This window comes from Coturnix japonica, unplaced genomic scaffold, assembly GCF_054131305.1.
Source record: "Coturnix japonica strain WE unplaced genomic scaffold, WE-NBRP24 Scf153, whole genome shotgun sequence".
In the NCBI taxonomy this organism is placed as follows: Eukaryota; Metazoa; Chordata; class Aves; order Galliformes; family Phasianidae; genus Coturnix; species Coturnix japonica.
The window spans coordinates 49855-67908 of record NW_028189056.1 but is presented as its reverse complement, the minus strand read 5'-3'; the positions used below and the strand labels follow the sequence as shown (position 1 = coordinate 67908).

General features: G+C 62.4%; 1 protein-coding gene across 1 annotated transcript; it reads left to right on the top strand.

Annotated features, from left to right (window-relative positions):
* Positions 1 to 1023: 1023 nt before the first annotated feature.
* LOC116652629 (uncharacterized) lies at positions 1024 to 15097 on the top strand (the record flags this gene model as incomplete). The annotated part of the gene is made up of 8 exons (XM_085535687.1): positions 1024 to 1132; positions 5233 to 5444; positions 7956 to 8025; positions 8132 to 8230; positions 10430 to 10492; positions 10600 to 10701; positions 12607 to 12699; positions 13412 to 15097. Coding segments are annotated over exons 1-8 (2385 nt in total), but the record flags the coding sequence as incomplete, so codon positions are not given.
* Between the last annotated feature and the right edge of the window lie 2957 nt (positions 15098 to 18054).

Here is an 18054-nt window from a genome sequence, read left to right as displayed (position 1 = left end):
GGGTCTATGGGGGGCATATGGGGTCTGGGGGGGGTCTGGGGGGGTCTGGGGGGTCTATAGGGATCTATGGGGTTCTATAGGGGATCTATAGGGGTCTATAGTGATCCACATGGGGGCTATAGGGATCTATGGGAGTCTATAGGGCTCCTTAGGGATCCTCATGGGGGTCTATAGGGATCTATGGGGATCCATAGGGATCTATAGGGGTCTATAGTGACCCACATGGGGGTCTATAGGGATCTATGGGGGTCTATAGGGCTTCTTAGGGATCCTCATGGGGGTCTATAGGGGATCTATAGGGGATCTATAGGGATCTATGGGGGTCTATAGTGACCCACATTGGGGTCTATAGGGATCTATGGGGATCCATAGGGATCTATAGGGGTCTATAGTGACCCACATGGGGGTCTATAGGGATCTATGGGGGTCTATAGGGCTCCTTAGGGATCCTCATGGGGGTCTATAGGGGATCTATAGGGTTCTATAGGGGTCTATAGAGGATCTATAGGGTTCTATAGGGGATCTATAGGGTTCTATAGGAGTCTATGGAGGATCTATAGGGTTCTATAGGGGATCTATAGGGTTCTATAGGGGTCTATAGGGTTCTATAGGGGATCTATAGGGTCCTATAGGGGTCTATAGGGGATCTATAGGGGATCTATAGGGTTCTATAGGAGTCTATGGGGGATCTATAGGGTTCTATAGGGGATCTATAGGGTTCTATAGGGGTCTATAGGGGATCTATAGGGTTCTATAGGGGTCTATGGGGCTCCATAGGGCTCCATAGTCACAGCGGGTGGTCTCGGTGTGGGCGTGGCCTAACCCCAGCAGTGGGCGTGGCCTCTTTAAGCCCCGCCCCCTCGGCGCCGCCATCTCCCTTTTTCCCGCCACCTTTTTCCCGCGCCCGCGCCCGATAACGGATCGGAGCGCGGGAACCGGAACCGGAACCGGAACCGGACGGAAACCGGAACCGGAACCGGAGCTGGTTGGGGGAGGGGGGGGGAATAACGGGATGATGGCGGACCCGGGGGGGGGTGGGTTTAATTAAGGGGGGGTCGTTGTGGGGGTCGCCATGGGCTGCAATATGTGCGTGGTGCAGAAGGCCGAGGAACAGCACCGGGGGGGGATGCAGGTAATGGCCGGGGTTGCCATGGGAACCGTTGTCATGGGAACTATGGGGGGGGATGTTGTCATGGTAACCGGGGATAAGGGGATGGATGGGGACAATGGATGGGGGGGGGGGTTATAGGGGGAGATATAGGGGGGTTATAGTGGGGCTATGGGGGGAGATGGGGGGGATATAGGGGGATATGGGGGGATATAAGGGGATATGGGGGGGTTATAGGGGCATATAGGGGGATATGGGGGGCTATGGGGGGCTATGGGGGGGCTATGGGGGGGCTATGGGGGGATATAGGGGGAGATGGGGGCGTGGCAGGGGGATATAGGGGGATATGGGGGGATATAGGGGGGATATGGGGGGCTATGGGGGGAGATGGGGGGGTTATAGGGGGAGATTGGGGGTTATAGGGGGGAGATGGGGGGTTATAGGGGGATATAGGGGGATATAGGGGGGGTATGGGGGGTTATAGGAGGGATATAGGGGGAGATGGGGGCGTGGCAGGGGGATATAGGGGGGATATAGGGGCTATAGGGGGAGATGGAGGGTTATAGGGTGGATGTAGGGGGGATATGGGGGGGTTATAGGGGGGATATGGGGGGATATAGGGGGAGATGGGGGGTTATAGGGGGAGATGGGGGGTTATAGGGGAAGATGGGGGGGATATAGGGGGAGATGGGGGGGTTATAGGGGGAGATGGAGGGAGATGGGGGGGTTATAGGGAGAGATGGGGGGTTATAGGGGGGATATAGGGGGGAATGGGGGGATATGGGGGGGTTATAGGGGGATATAGGGGGATATGGGGGGGTTATAGGGGGAGATAGGGGGGATATGGGGGGCTATGGGGGGATTGGGGGCGTGGTAGGGGGGATATAGGGGGGATATGGGGGGTTATAGGGGGGCTATGGGGGGAGATGGGGGGATATAGGGGGAGATGGGGGGTTATAGGGGGATATGAGGGGTTATAGGGGGATATAGGGGGAGATGGGGAGGATATGGGGTGCTATGGGGGGATTGGGGGCGTGGTAGGGGGGATATGGGGGATTATAGGGGGATATAGAGGGAATGGGGGCATGGCAGGGGGACATAGGGGGGATATGGGGAGTTATAGGGGGGGTATAGGGGGAAATGGGGGTTATAGGGGGATATGGGGGGATATAGGGGGAATGGGGGCGTGGCAGGGAGATATAGGGGGGAATGGGGCGGTTATAGGGGAAGATGGGGGGCTATAGGAGGGATATAGGGGGCTATGGGGGGAGATGGGGGGTTATAGAGGGAGATGGGGGGATATGGGGGGATTGGGGGGCTATAGGGGGGAATGGGGGCGTGATAGGGGGGATATAGGGGGAGATGGGGGGTTATAGGGGGGATATAGGGAGAGATGGGGGCGTTATAGGGGGTATATAGGGGGAATGGGGGCGTGGCAGGGGGATATAGGGGGGATATGGGGGGTTATAGGGGGGATATGGGTGGTTATAGGGGGGTTATAGGGGGGCTATAGGGGGAGATGGGGGGGATATGGGGGCGTTATAGGGGGATATAGGGGGAATGGGGGCGTGGCAGGGGGATATAGGGGGAGATGGGGGGTTATAGGGGAAGATGGGGGGCTATAGGGGGGATATAGGGGGCTATGGGGGGAGATGGGGGGTTATAGGGGTTGATATAGGGGGATATGGGGGGGATATGGGGGAATTGGGGGGCTATAGGGGGGAATGGGGGCGTGATAGGGGGGTTATAGGGGGGGATATAGGGGGCTATGGGGGGAGATGGGGGCGTGGCAGGGGGTTTAAAGGGGGAGATGGGGGGTTTAAAGGGGGCTATGGGGGGAGATGGGGGGGTTATAGGGGGCTATGGGGGTCTATGGGGGGTTTGAAGGGGGCTATAGGGAGGTTATAGGGGGATATGGGGGGCGTGGCAGGGGGTTAAAGGGGGCTATAGGGGGAGATGGGGGGTTATAGGGGGCTATAGGGGGGAATGGGGGCGTGGTGGGGGGATATGGGGGGAGATGGGGGGTTTAAAGGGGGATATAGGGGAGGAATGGGGGGTTATAGGGGGCTATGGGGGGAGATGGGGGCTATAGGGGAGAATGGGGGGTTATAGGGGGTTATAGGGGGATATGGGGGGGAATGGGGGGTTATAGGGGGCTATAGGGGGAATGGGGTCGTGGTGGGGTGGGAATGGGGGGGTTTAAAGAGGGATATGGGGGGTAACGGGGGGCGTGGCAGGGGGTTATGGGGGGGATTGGGGGGCTTAAAGGGGGGGATTGGGGGTCTGGGGGGGTCTGTGGTGGTCTATGGGGGTCCGGGGGGGGGTGTATGGGGGCTGTGGGGGGGTCTATGGGGGTCTGAGGGGGTCTGGGAGGCGTCAAAGGGGTCTATGGGGGTCTGGGGGCGTCAATGGGGTCTATGGGGGTCCGGGAGGGGTCTATGGGGGTCTGGGGGGGGTCTGTGGGGGTCTATAGGGCTCTGGGGGGGGTCAAAGGGGTCTATGGGGGTCTGGGGGCGTCAATGGGGTCTATGGGGCTTTGGGAGGGGTCTATGGGGGTCTGGGGGCGTCAGTGGGGTCTATGGGGGTTTGGGAGGGGTCTATGGGGGTCTGGGGGGGTCTATGGGGGTCTGGGGGCGTCAATGGGGTCTATGGGGGTTTGGGAGGGGTCTGGGGGGGTCTATGAGGGTCTGGGGGCGTCAATGGGGTCTATGGGGGCCTGGGGGGGGGGTCTATGGGGGTCTGGGGGGGTCTGTGGGGGTCTATAGGGCTCTGGGGGGGGGGGTCAAAGGGGTCTATGTGGGTCTGGGGGCGTCAATGGGGTCTATGGGGGTTTGGGAGGGGTCTATGGGGGTCTGGGGGGGTCTATGGGGGTCTGGGGGCATCAATGGGGTCTATGGGGGTTTGGGAGGGGTCTGGGGGGGTCTGGGGGGGTCTATGGGGGTCTGGGGGGGGTCAAAGGGGTCTATGGGGGTCTGGGGGCATCAATGGGGTCTATGGGGGTTTGGGAGGGGTCTATGGGGGTCTGGGGGGGTTTATAGGGCTCTGGGGGGGGGGTCAAAGGGGTCTATGGGGGTCTGGGGACATCAATGGGGTCTATGGGGGTCTGGGGGCATCAATGGGGTCTATGGGGGTTTGGGAGGGGTCTATGGGGGTCTGGGGGGGGTCTGGGGGGGTCTATAGGGCTCTGGGGGGGCGTCAATGGGGTCTATGGGGGTTTGGGAGGGGTCTATGGGGGTCTGGGGGGGTCTACGAGGGTCTGGGGGCGTCAATGGGGTCTATGGGGGTCCGGGAGGGGTCTATGGGGGTCTGGGGGGGGTCTGGGGGGGTCTATAGGGCTCTGGGGGGGTGTCAAAGGGGTCTATGGGGGTCTGGGGGCATCAATGGGGTCTATGGGGGTTTGGGAGGGGTCTATGGGGGTCTGGGGGCATCAATGGGGTCTATGGGGGTTTGGGAGGGGTCTATGGGGGTCTGGGGGCATCAGTGGGGTCTATGGGGGTCTGGGGGCGTCAGTGGGGTATATGGGGGTTTGGGAGGGGTCTATGGGGGTCTGGGGGGGTCTATGAGGGTCTGGGGGCGTCAATGGGGTCTATGGGGGCCTAGGGGGGGGTCTATGGGGCTCTGGGGGGGGGTCAAAGGGGTCTATGGGGGTCTGGGGGCATCAATGGGGTCTATGGGGGCCTGGGGGGGGTCTATGGGGCTCTGGGGGGGGGTCTATGGGGGTCAAAGGGGTCTATGGGGGTTTGAGGGCGTCAGTGGGGTCTATGGGGGTTTGGGGGGGTCTATGAGGGTCTGGGGGCATCAATGGGGTCTATGGGGGTCTGTGGGGGTCTGTGGGGGTCTATAGGGCTCTGGGGGCATCAATGGGGTCTATGGGGGTTTGGGAGGGGTCTATGGGGGTCTGTGGGGGTCTATGAGGGTCTGGGGCCATCAATGGGGTCTATGGGGGAGGGAGCTTTGGGGGGGGGGGAGGGAATTTGGGTGGGGGTCTCAGCTTCTGACCCCCCCCCCCCCCCCCTTTTATCCCCCTATAGGTGAGGGAGGGGCTTCGCCGTGGGGGGGGGGGGGACGGCAGCCGGGCGGGGGTCCCGCGGGGGGGGGTCCCCAAAGAGCCGCTGATGCTGCAGGTGCTTCGACGCAGCCCCCACCCCCGAGGGGCCGCCCCCCCCCAACCCGGAGGGACCCCCCCCCCCCTGCCGTGGGGTGGGGGTGGGGGGTCGGGACCCCCATTGGATGCTGCGCCCCCCCCACAACACCCCCCCCCCACATCTATGGGGCTGGTGGACAGCGGGACCCAGACAGACATCAGCTTCGAGAGTCGACTGGGGGGGGCTGAGCAGTGAGTGACCCCCCGTTATTGGGGGGGGGTTATGGGGGGGTTAATGGGGGTCCTGGGGAGGGTTATGGGGGTCCTGGGGGGGGTTATGGGGGTCCAGGGGGGGGTTATGGGGGGTAATGGGGGTCCTGGGGGGGTTATGGGGGTCCTGGGGGGGGTAATGGGGGTCCTGGGGGGGGTCCTGGGGGGTAATGGGGGTCCTGGGGGGGGTTATGGGGGTAATGGGGGTCCTGGGGGGGTCCTGGGGGGGTAATGGGGGTCCTGGGGGGGGTTATGGGGGGTTAATGGGGGTCCTGGGGAGGGTTATGGGGGTCCTGGGGGGGGTTATGGGGGGTTAATGGGGGTCCTGGGGAGGGTTATGGGGGTCCTGGGGGTCTTATGGGGGGTAATGGGGGTCCTGGGGGGGGTCCTGGGGGGGTAATGGGGGTCCTGGGGGGGTCCATGGGGGTCCTGGGGGGGTTTATGGGGGTCCTGGGGGGGTTATGGGGGTCCTGGGGGGGGGTAATAGGGGTCCTGAGGGTGTTATGGGGGGTAATGGGGGTCCTGGGGGTGTTATGGGGGGTAATGGGGGTCCTGGGGGGGGTCCTGGGGGGGTAATGGGGGTCCTGGGGGGGGTTATGGGGGGTTAATGGGGGTCCTGGGGGGTTATGGGGGTCCTGGGGGTGTTATGGGGGGTAATGGGGGTCCTGGGGGGGTTATGGGGGTCCTATGGGGCTGGGGGAGTTATGGGGGTCCTGGGCGGGGTTATGGGGGTCCTGGGGGTCTTATGGGGCATAATGGGGGTCCTGGGGGGGTTATGGGGGTCCTGGGGAGGTTATGGGGGGTAATGGGGGTCCTGGGGGGGGTTATGGGGGTCCAGGGGGGGGTTATGGGGGGTAATGGGGGTCCTGGGGGGGTTATGGGGGTCCTGGGGGGGGTAATGGGGGTCCTGAGGGTGTTATGGGGGGTAATGGGGGTCCTGGGGGGATTTATGGGGGTCCTGGGGGGGGTAATAGGGGTCCTGAGGGTGTTATGGGGGGTAATGGGGGTCCTGGGGGGGTCCTGGGGGGGTAATGGGGGTCCTGGGGGGGGTTATGGGGGGTAATGGGGGTCCTGGGGGGGGTTATGGGGGGTTAATAGGGGTCCTGGGGGGGGTTATGGGGGGTAATGGGGGTCCTGGGGGGGTTATGGGGGTCCTGGGGGGGGTTATGGGGGTCCTGGGGGGGGTTATGGGGGGTAATGGGGTCCTGGGGGGGGTTATGGGGGGTAATGGGGGTCCTATGGGGCTGGGGGGCCATCATGGGGGTCCTGTGGGGTGGTTTATTGGGGTCCTGGGGGGGATAATGGGGGTCTTGGGGGGGGTAATGGGAGTCCTATGGGGCTGGGGGAGCATCATGGGGTTCCTATGGGGTGCTTTATTGGGGCCCTGGGGGGGTTATGGGGGTCCTATGGGGCTGGGGGTGTTATGGGGGTCCTAAGGGGGAGTTATGGGGGTCCTGGGGGGGTTGTGGGGGGTAATGGGGGTCTTGGGGGGGTTATGGGGGTCCTATGGGGCTGGGGGTGTTATGGGGGTCCTGGGGGAGGTTATGGGGGTCCTGGGGGTCTTATGGGGGGTAATGGGGGTCTTGGGGGGGTTATGGGGGTCCTATGGGGCTGGAGGGCTTATGGGGGTCCTATGGGGTGGTTTATTGGTGTCCTGGGGGGGTTATGGGGGTCCTGGGGGGGGTTATGGGGGGTAATGGGGGTCCTGGGGGGGTTAATGGGGGTCCTATGTGGCTGGGGGTGTTATGGGGGTCCTGGGGGGGGTTATGGGGGGTAATGGGGGTCCTGGGGGGGGTTATGGGGGTCCTATGGGGCTGGGGGGGTTATGGGGGTCCTGGGGGGTGTTATGGGGGGTAATGGGGGTCTTGGGGGGGTTATGGGGGTCCTGGGGGGGGTTATGGGGGTCCTATGGGGCTGGGGGGGTTATGGGGGGGTCCTGGGGGTCCTGGGGGGGTTAATGGGGGTCCTGGAGGGGTTATGGGGGTCCTGGGGGTCTTATGGGGGGTAATGGGGGTCTTGGGGGGGTTATGGGGGTCCTATGGGGCTGGGGGTGTTATGGGGGTCCTGGGGGGGAGTTATGGGGGTCCTGGGGGGGGTTGTGGGGGGGTAATGGGGGTCCTGGGGGGGGTATGGGGGTCCTATGGGGCTGGGGGGGTTATGGGGGTCCTGGGGGGGGTTATGGGCGTCCTGGGGGTCTTATGGGGGATAATGGGGGTCTTGGGGGGGTTATGGGGGTCCTATGGGGCTGGGGGTGTTATGGGGGTCCTGGGGGGGGTTGTGGGGGGTTAATGGGGGTCCTGGGGGGGGTTATGGGGGTCCTATGGGGTGGTTTATTGGGGTCCTGGGGGGGTTATGGGGGTCCTGGGGGTGTTATGGGAGGTTATGGGGGTTCTTGGGGGGGTTATGGGGATCCTGGGGGGGTTAATGGGGGTCCTATGGGGCTGGGGGGGTTATGGGGGTCGTGGGGGGGTTAATGGGGGTCCCACCCCACAGCCCCCCCCAGGACTATTACGACCCCGTTGACATGGGGGACCCCGAGCGCCCCGACGAGCTGGAATACGAGGTCAGTGGGGTCATTATGGGGGGGGACAGAGGGGCAATTTAATGTGGGGAGGGGTCCACAACCCCCCTGACCCCCCCCCCTATATGTGCCCCCCCCCCCATTATAGGAGGTGGAGCTCTATAGGGCCAGCCATAGGGATAAGCTGGGGCTGACCGTCTGCTATCGAACTGATGGGGAGGAGGATGCTGGCATCTATGTGGGGGAGGTATATGGGGGGGGGGGCGACTTGTGGGGCTGGGGGGGGCTATGGGGGTCCTGGGGGGCTTATGGGGGTCCTGGGGGGGTTAATGAAGGGGTTATGGGGGTCCTGGGGGGGTTATGGGGGTCCTGGGGGCGTTAAATGAAGGGGTTATGGGGGTCCTGGGGGGGCTATTGGGGTCTTTTAGAGGTTATGGGGGTCCTGGGGGTGTTATGGGGGTCCTGGGGGGGTTAATGAAGGGGTTATGGGGGTCCTGGGGGGGTTATGGGGGTCCTGGGGGGGGTTAATGAAGGGGTTATGGGGGTCCTGGGGGGGTTATGGGGGTCCTTAGGGGGTTATTGAAGGGGTTATGGGGGTCCTGGGGGGGGTTATGGGGGTCCTGGGGGGGGTTAATGAAGGGGTTATGGGGGTCCTGGGGGGGTTATGGGGATCCTGGGGGGGTTATGGGGGTCCTGGGGGGGGTTATGGGGGCCCTGGGGGGGTTAATGAAGGGGTTATGGGGGTCCTGGGGGGGTTAATGAAGGGGTTATGGGGGTCCTGGGGGGGTTAATGAAGGGGTTATGGGGGTCCTGGGGGGGTTATGGGGGTCCTTGGGGGGTTATTGAAGGGGTTATGGGGGACCTGGGGGGGTTATGGGGATCCTGGGGGGGGTTAATGAAGGGGTTATGGGGGTCCTGGGGGGGGTTATTGGGGTCTTGAAGGGGTTATGGGGGTCCTGGGGGGGGTTATTGGGGTCCTGGGGGGGTTATGGGGGTCCTGGGGGGGTTAATGAAGGGGTCCTGGGGGGGGTTATTGGGGTCTTGAAGGGGTTATGGGGGTCCTGGGGGGGTCTTTGGGGGTCCTGAGGGCATCCTATGGGGGGCCTAAGGGGTCTTGGGGGGTCCTGGGGGGGTCCTGGGGGGCCTGGGGGGTCGTATGGGGTCTGAGGGGGTCTTATGGGGGGTCCTATGGGGTTCCTATAGGGAACTGGGGGGTCCTATGGGGTGCTGGGGGGTCTTTGGGGGGGGCATATGTAGGTCCTATGGGGATCTGAGGGGAGCTATGGGGGTCCTGGGGGGCTTTATGGGGGTCCTGGGGGGGTTTATGGGGCTCTTGAAGGGGTTATGGGGGTCCTGGGGGGGGGTTATTGAGGTCCTTGGGGGGGTATATTGGGGTTTATTGGTGTCCTGGGGGGGGGTTATGGGGTTTATTGGGGTCCTGGGGGGGGACTTGTGGGGCTGGAGGGGGGTTATGGGGGTCCTGGGGGGTTATTGGGGTCCTGGGGGGGGTTATGGGGGTCCTGGGGGGGTTATTGGGGTTTATTGGGGTCCTGGGGGGGGGTTATGGGGGTCCTGGGGGGGTTATGGGGGTCCTGGGGGGGGTTATTGGGGTTTATTGGGGTCCTGGGGGGGGGTTATGGGGGTCCTGGGGGGGTTATGGGGGTCCTGGGGGGGTTAATGAAGGGGTACTGGGGGTCCTGGGGGGGGGTTATTGGGGTTTATTGGGGTCCTGGGGGGGTTTATTGAGGTCCTTGGGGGGGTATATTGGGGTTTATTGGGGTCCTGGGGGGGGTTATGGGGTTTATGGGGTTCTGGGGGGGGTTTATGGGGTCCTGGGGGGGTTTATTGGGGTCCTGGGGGGGGTTTATGGGGTTTATTGGGGTCCTGGGGGGGGTTTATGGGGTTCTGGGGGGGTTTATGGGGGTCTTGAAGGGGTTATGGGGGTCCTGGGGGGGGGTTATTGAGGTCCTTGGGGGGGGTATATTGGGGTTTATTGGGGTCCTGGGGGGGGTTTATGGGGTTTATTGGGGTCCTGGGGGGTTTATGGGGTCCTGGGGGGGTTTATTGGGGTCCTGGGGGGGGTTTATTGGGGTCCTGGGGGGGTTTATTGGGGTCCTGGGGGGGGTTTATGGGGTTTATGGGGTCCTGGGGGGGGGTTTATGGGGTTTATGGGGGTCCTGGGGGGGGGGTTATGGGGTTTATGGGGTCCTGGGGGGGGTTTATGGGGTTTATGGGGTCCTGGGGGGGGTTTATGGGGTTCTGGGGGGGGTTTATGGGGTTCTGGGGGGTCTCTGGGGGTCCTATGGGGTTTTGGGGGGTCTTATGGAGGTTCCTATGGGGTCCTGAGGGGTTTTGGGGGGTCTCAGCGGTGGTTTATGGGTCTGGCTGTATTTGGGGGGGGGTCTCAGGGGTCTCACCCCCCCCCCCCCCATATATATTCCTATAGGTGAACCCCAATAGCATCGCAGCCAAGGATGGGCGCATCCGAGAGGGCGACCGCATCATCCAGGTTTGAAGGGGGGGGAAATGGGGGGGGTCCGCCCCATATTGGATATTATGGGGGGGGGTCCCTGGGGGTCTCGGGGGGGGTCCTGACCCCCTGTGCCCCCCCCTCAGATTAATGGGGTGGAGGTTCAGGACCGGGAGGAGGCCGTGGCCTTCCTGACCAGGGAGCAGCAAACCAACATCTCCCTGCTGCTGGCACGGCCTGACTGCCAGGTGGGGGGGGCTTATGGGGTCTTAGGGGGGGCTTATGGGGGTCCTATGGGGTCCTGGGGGGTCTATGGGGGGCCTAAGGGGTCTTATGGGGGTCCTATGGGGTCTGAGAGGGTCTTATGGGGGTCTTATGGGGTCTGAGAGGGTCTTATGGGGGTCCTATGGGGTCCTGGGGGGTCTATGGGGGGCCTAAGGGGTCTTATGGGGGTCCTATGGGGTCTGAGAGGGTCTTATGGGGGGCTTATGGGGGTCCTATGGGGTCTGAGAGGGTCCTATGGGGTCCTATGGGGTCTGAGAGGGTCTTATGGGGGTCCTATGGGGTCCTGGGGGGTCTATGGGGGGCCTAAGGGGGGTCCTATGGGGTCTGAGAGGGTCCTGGGGGGTCTATGGGGGGCCTAAGGGGGGTCCTATGGGGTCTGAGAGGGTCCTATGGGGTCCTGGGGGGTCCTAAGGGGGTCCTATGGGGTCTGAGAGGGTCTTATGGGGGTCCTATGGGGTCCTATGCGGGTCATATGGGGTCTGAGAGGGTCCTATGGGGTCCTATGGGGTCCTGGGGGGTCTATGGGGGGCCTAAGGGGGGTCCTATGGGGTCTGAGAGGGTCTTATGGGGGTCCTATGGGGTCTTATGGGGGTCCTATGGGGTCCTGGGGGGTCTATGGGGGGCCTAAGGGGTCTTATGGGGGTCCTATGGGGTCTGAGAGGGTCTTATGGGGGGCTTATGGGGTCTTGGGGGGCCTAAGGGGGTCCTATGGGTGTCCTATGGGGTCTTATGGGGGTCCTATGGGGTCCTGGGGGGTCTATGGGGGGCCTAAGGGGTCTTATGGGGGTCCTATGGGGTCTGAGAGGGTCTTATGGGGGGCTTATGGGGGTCCTATGGGGTCTGAGAGGGTCTTATGGGGTCCTATGGGGTCCTGGGAGGTCTATGGGGGGCCTAAGGGGGGTCCTATGGGGTCTGAGAGGGTCCTATGGGGTCCTGGGGGGTCTATGGGGGGCCTAAGGGGGGTCCTATGGGGTCTGAGAGGGTTTTATGGGGGTCCTATGGGGTCTGTGGGGTCTGAGAGGGTCTTATGTGGGTCCTATGGGGTCTGAGAGGGTCTTATGGGGGTCCTATGGGGTCCTGGGGGGTCTATGGGGGTCCTAAGGGGGTCCTATGGGGTCTATGGGGGGCCTGAGGGGGTCTTATGGGGGTCCTGTGGGGTCTGTGGGGGGCCTAAGGGGGGCCTGTGGGGGTCCTATGGGGTCTTATGGGGGTCCTATGGGGTCTGAGAGGGTCTTATGGGGGGCCTAAGGGGGTCCTGTGGGGGTCCTATGGGGTCTTGGGGGGTCTTTGGGGGTCCTATGGGATCTGAAGGGGTCTTATGGGGGGTCTTTGGGGGGCCTGGGGGTCCTATGGGGCCTAAGGGGGTCCTATGGGGTCTTTGGGGGTCCTGGGGGTGTCCTATGGGGGTCCTATGGGGTCTTGGGGGGTCTTTGGGGGTCCTATGGGGTCTGAGGGGGTCTTATGGGGTGTCTTTGGGGGGCCTGGGGGTATTATGGGGGGGCCTAAGGGGGTCCTATGGGGATCCTGTAGGGTCTTATAGGGGTCCTATGGGGTTCTGGAGGGTCTTATGGGGGTCCTGGGGGTTCTTTGGGGGTCCTATGGGATCTGAAGGGGTCTTCTGGGGGGTCTTTGGGGGGCCTGGGGGTCCTATGGGGTCTGAAGGGGTCTTATGGGGGGTCCTGGGGGGTCCTATGGGGGTCGAAGGGGGGGCTTATGGGGTCCTATGGGGACCTGGTGGGTCCTATAGGTCTTATGAGGGGTCCTATGGGATCCTGGGGTGTCTCTGGGGGTCCTATGGGGGGTCCTATGGTGGTCTTGAGGGGGGGGTCTTTTGGTGGGGGGGGGTCCTGACTTTAATCCCCCCCCAGCGCTGGAAGGACAGTGACAGGGAGGATTTCCTCGATGACTTCGGGTCCGATGAGGGGGAGCTGGGGGGGGGCGTGTGGACCCCCCCGGGGCAGGTAGGGGGGGAAATGGGGGGGGAATGGGGGGGGCAATGGGGTTAATGGGGGGGAATAGGGGGGGTAATGGGGTCTGAGGGGGTCTTATGGGGTCCTATGGGGTCTTATGGGGGTCCTATGGGGTCTGAGGGGGTCTTATGGGGTCCTATGGGGTCCTATGGGGTCTGAGGGGGTCCTATGGGGTTCTACGGGGTCCTGTGGGGTCTGAGGGGGTGCTATGGGGGTCCTATGGGGTCCTATGGGGGGTCTGGGGGGGTCTTATGGGGGTCCTATGGGGTCTGAGTGGGTCTTATGGGGGTCCTATGGGGGTCCTATGGGGTCCTATGGGGTCTTATGGGGTCTGAGGGGGTTTTATGGGGGCCCTATGGGGTCCTATGGGGTCTGTGGGGGGTCCTATGGGGTCTGAGGGGGTCTTATGGGGGTCCTATGGGGTCTGAGAGGGTCTTATGGGGTCCTATGGGGTCTAAGGGGGTCTTATGGGGGTCCTATGGGGTCTGAGGGGGTCTTATGGGGTCTGAGAGGGTCTTATGGGGATCCTATGGGGTCTGAGGGGGTCTTATCGGGGTCCTATGAAGTCCTATGGGGTCTGAGGGGGTCTTATGGGGGTCCTATGGGGTCCTATGGGGTTCTATGGGGTCTTATGGGGTCCTATGGGGTCCTATGGGGTTTTATGGGGTCTTATGGGGTTCCCTTTCCCCCCCCCCCCATATAGGACCCCAGCCCATCCCCCCCCTGCCTCCCGGGGGGGGCAGCGGAACCGGAACCGGACAGTGGGTTGGGCCGAACCGACGAGAGCACGAGGAACGAGGAGAGCTCGGAACACGACCTGCTATTGGGGGAGGGGGACGAGGGACCCCCCCCCAGAGCCCCCCCCCCTTTAAACGACCCCCCCCATAGAGCACATAGAGCGGCGGGGGGAAAACCCGGAGCCAGATCCGGAGCCGGAGCCACGGGAAGAACCGGGTTCGGGGCGGCTGGAAAACACGGAACCGGAGCGCAGTACGGAATGGAGCCGGCCGTAAGAACCGCGGTTCCGATCCAGGCGGGATTCGGGTCAACGCAAAGAAACGGAACCGGATTCGGGTTGGTCTCGAGGAACGGAACCGGAACCGGGTTTGGAGCCGGGGGAAGACACGGAACCGGAGCCGGGTTTGGGTCGGGACCGGAGAATGGGAGAAGAACCGGAGCCGGGTCGCAGGTTCCGGGATCCGGGTTTGGACCCGGAGGAGGAAGAACCGGAACCGGAACCGGGCCGCCACCGTCACCCGGAACCGGGTTTGGGTCGGTACCGAGATCCGGAGCGGGGGGAAAACCCGGATCACCGACATCCGGGTTCGGGAACGGAGGAAGGGCCCGATACGGAACCGGAACCGGGTTCGGAATCGGGGGAAGAACCGGAACCGCGGAACGAACCGGATCCGGGTCGCAGCCGTCGGGATTCGGGTCCGGGGGGAAACCTGGAACCGGATTCGGATCGGGAGGATCCGGGTTCGGTTCTGGGTATCAACCGGGGGCAAAACCCGGATCCGGATCGATGGGAAAAGCCGGAACCGGGTTCGGGTCGATGGGAAAACCCGGATCCGGATCCCACTCACCGGGATCCGGGTTCGGCTCAATGGCAAAACCCGGCACCGGATCGTCCAACCCAGGATCTGGATTCGGGGCCGGATCAAAACCCGGAGCCGGATCGTCCAACCCAGGATCGGGATTCGGGGCTGGATCAAAACCCGGCACCGGATCGTCCAACCCAGGATCTGGATTCGGGGCCGCCTCAAAACCCGGAGCCGGATTCTCGGCCCAATCCGCCCTTTCGGGCCCATTTTTACGGCCCAGAACCACAGAACGACCCGGTTCCGGTCCCACCTCGTCCCCTTTGGACCCCCCCCCAATTATAGGGACCCCAGAGCGGGGTCGTTTGGGGACCCCCCCCCATTTATCCCGGCTCCCATTGGACGAGGAGCTGCGGCACATGGAGTTCCAGCACCGTCAGCTCCTCCGATCCCAAAAGCTGGAGCGGCTCCGTCGGGCCTGGATTAATGGGGAGGGGGCTTCCAACGACCCCCCCCCATTATTATTATTAGCTGATATCTCTGAGGCTCCTGAACGTGACACAACCAGCGCTTATAACACAGGGACGGGGGGGGAGAGCTGCAGGAGCTCCCCGTTATTGCTCCATAAAATGGGGGGAGGGGGCGTTAAATTGGGGGGTGGGCGAGGGAAAAGACCCGGCCGGGATCGGCTGTTAAAGGCTCGAGCCATTCGGATCATGGAGGAGAGGGGGGGGGGGTCCACAACCGACGATGATAATAGGAGTGAATTGAAGCTGGGCCGATATTGGAGCAGGGAACAGAGGAAACAGCACCTGGTTAAAGCCAGGGAGCAAAGGAGGAGGAGGGAGGGGGGGGGGGGGTTAAAAGGGGAGGGGGGCTTCAAGGGGGGGGAGGGGGAGCAGGGGGGGAGGGGGAGGAGGAAAAGGAACAGGAGGATCCTGGAGAATTGGGTGACGATCCAGGGGATGTTGAGGGGGGCGGATGGGGGGAGGGTCTACAACCCGCTGCTGTCAGTCACCACCGTGTGAGGGGGGGGATACGGGGGGGAATTGGGGCTGGGGGCGTAATGGGAGCAATAGGTGGGGATGGGGTTCTATAGCGACCCCTAGTGGAGGGAGGGGGAATAATGGCAACTAATTGGGGCTGGGGTCTCAGTGCTGCCCCCTTGTGGATAGAGGGGGAATAACAGCCCCTAATTGGGGTTGGGGTCTCAGTGCTGCTCCCTGGTGGTGGTTAAGGCGAATAACAGCCCCTAATTGGGGCTGGGGGCGTAATGGGAGCGATAGGTTGGGGATGGGGTTCCATAGCGCCCCCTAGTGGAGGGTAAGGGGTATAAGGGACCATAATTGGGGCTGGGGTCTCAGTGCTGCCCCCTAGTGGACGGTTGTGGTATGGCATGGTGTCCCTTTAATTGGGGCTGGGGGCGTAATGGGAGTTGTAGGTTGGGATGGGGTTCTATAGCGACCCCTAGTGGAGAGAGGGGGAATAACGGCAACTAATTGGGGCTGGGGTCCCAATGGAGCCTCCAATTAGGGCTGGGGTCCTCATGGTGCTCCCTTATTAGGGCTGGGGTCCCAATGGAGCCTTTAATTGGGGCTGGGGTCTCAGTGCTGCCCCCTAGTGGAGAGTAAGGGGAATAACACCCCCTAATTAGGGCTGGGGTCCTCATGGTGCTCCCTAATAAGGGCTGGGGTCCCTATGGTGCTCCCTTATTAGGGCTGGGATCCCAATGGAGCCCCTAATTAGGGCTGGGGTCCCAATGGAGCCTCTAATTGGGGCTGGGGGTGCAATGGGAGCGGTAGGTTGGGGTGGGGTCCCATAGCGCCTCCTAGTGGAGAGAGGGGGAATAACGGCAACTAATTGGGGCTGGGGTCTCAGTGCTACCCCCTAGTGGTGGGTAAGGGGAATAGCGGCCCCTAATTGGGGCTGGGGGCGTAATGGGAGTTGTAGGTTGGGGATGGGGTTCCATAGCGCCCCCTAGTGGAGGGTAAGTGGAATAACGGCAACTAATTGGGGCTGGGGTCTCAGTGCTGCCCCCTGGTGGTGGGTAAGGCGAATAACAGCCTCTAATTAGGGCTGGGGTCTCAATGGAGCCCTTCATTGGGGGCTGGGGTCCCAATGGTGCTCCCTAATTGGGGCTGGGGCTCCAATGGTGCCACTAATTGGGGCTGGGGTCCTCATGGAGCCTCTAATTAGGGCTGGGGTCCTCATGGTGCTCCCTTATTAGGGCTGGGGTCCCAATGGAGCCTTTAATTGGGGCTGGGGTCTCAATGGGAGCGATAGGTTGGGGATGGGGTTCCATAGCGCCCCCTAGTGGAGAGTGGGGGAATAACGGCCCCTAATTGGGGCTGGGGTCTCAGTGCTGCCCCCTTGTGGTGAGTAAGGGGAATAGCGGACCATAATTGGGGCTGGGGTCTCAGTGCTGCCCCCTAGTGGAGAGTAAGGGGAATAACAGCCCCTAATTAGGGCTGGGGTCCTCATGGTGCTCCCTAATAAGGGCTGGGGTCCCAATGGAGCCCCTAATTAGGGCTGGGGTCCCAATGGAGCCTCTAATTGGGGCTGGGGGCGCAATGGGAGCGGTAGGTTGGGGTGGGGTTCCATAGCGCCCCCTAGTGGAAAGAGGGGGAATAACGGCAACTAATTGGGGCTGGGGTCTCAGTGCTGCCCCCTAGTGGTGGGTAAGGCGAAAAACAGCCCCTAATTGGGGCTGGGGGCGTAATGGGAGTTGTAGGTTGGGGATGGTGTTCCATAGCGCCCCCTAGTGGAGAGAGGGGGAATAACGGCAACTAATTGGGGCTGGGGTCTCAGTGCTGCCCCCTAGTGGACGGTCGTGGTATGGCATGGTAATTGGGGGTCCCAAGGGTGCTCCCTATTTAGGGTTGGGGTCCCAACAGAGCCCCTAATTAGGGCTAGGGTCTCAATGGTGCCCTTCCTTGAGGGCTGGGGTCCCAATGGTGCTCCCTATTTAGGGTTGGGGTCCCTATGGTGCCCTTCATTTGGGGCTGGGGTCCCAATGGTGCTCCCTAATTAGGGCTGGGGTCCTCATGGTGCTCCCTAATTGGGGCTGGGGTGCCAATGGAGCCTCTAATTAAGGCTGGGGTCTCAGTGGAGCCTTTAATTGGGGGCTGGGGTCCCAATGGAGACTTTAATTGGGGCTGGGGTCTCAATGGGAGCAATAGGTAGGGATGGGGTTCCATAGCGCCCCCTAGTGGTGGGTAAGGGGTATAAGGGACCATAATTGGGGCTGGGGTCTCAGTGCTGCCCCCTGGTGGTGGGTAAGGGGAATAGCGGCCCCTAATTGGGGCTGGGGTCTCAATGGGAGTGATAGGTGGGGATGGGGTTTCATAGCGCCCTCTAGTGGAGGGTAAGGGGAATAACGGCAACTAATTGGGGCTGGGGTCTCAGTGCTGCCCCCTGGTGGTGGGTAAGGCGAATAACAGCCCCTAATTAGGGCTGGGGTCCCAATGGAGCCCCTAATTGGGGGCTGGGGTCCTCATGGTGCTCCCTAATTAGGGCTGGGGTCGCAATGGAGCCTCCAATTAGGGCTGGGGTCCCAATGGAGCCTCTAATTAGGGGCTGGGGTCCCAATGGAGCCTTTAATTGGGGCTGGGGTCTCAATGGGAGCGGTAGGTGGGAATGGGGTTCCATAGCGCCCCCTAGTGGTGGGTAAGGGGTATAAGGGACCATAATTGGGGCTGGGGTCTCAGTGCTGCCCCCTAGTGGACGGTTGTGGTATGGAATGGTGTCCCTTTAATTAGGGCTGGGGTCCCTATGGTGCTCCCTTATTAGGGCTGGGGTCCCAATG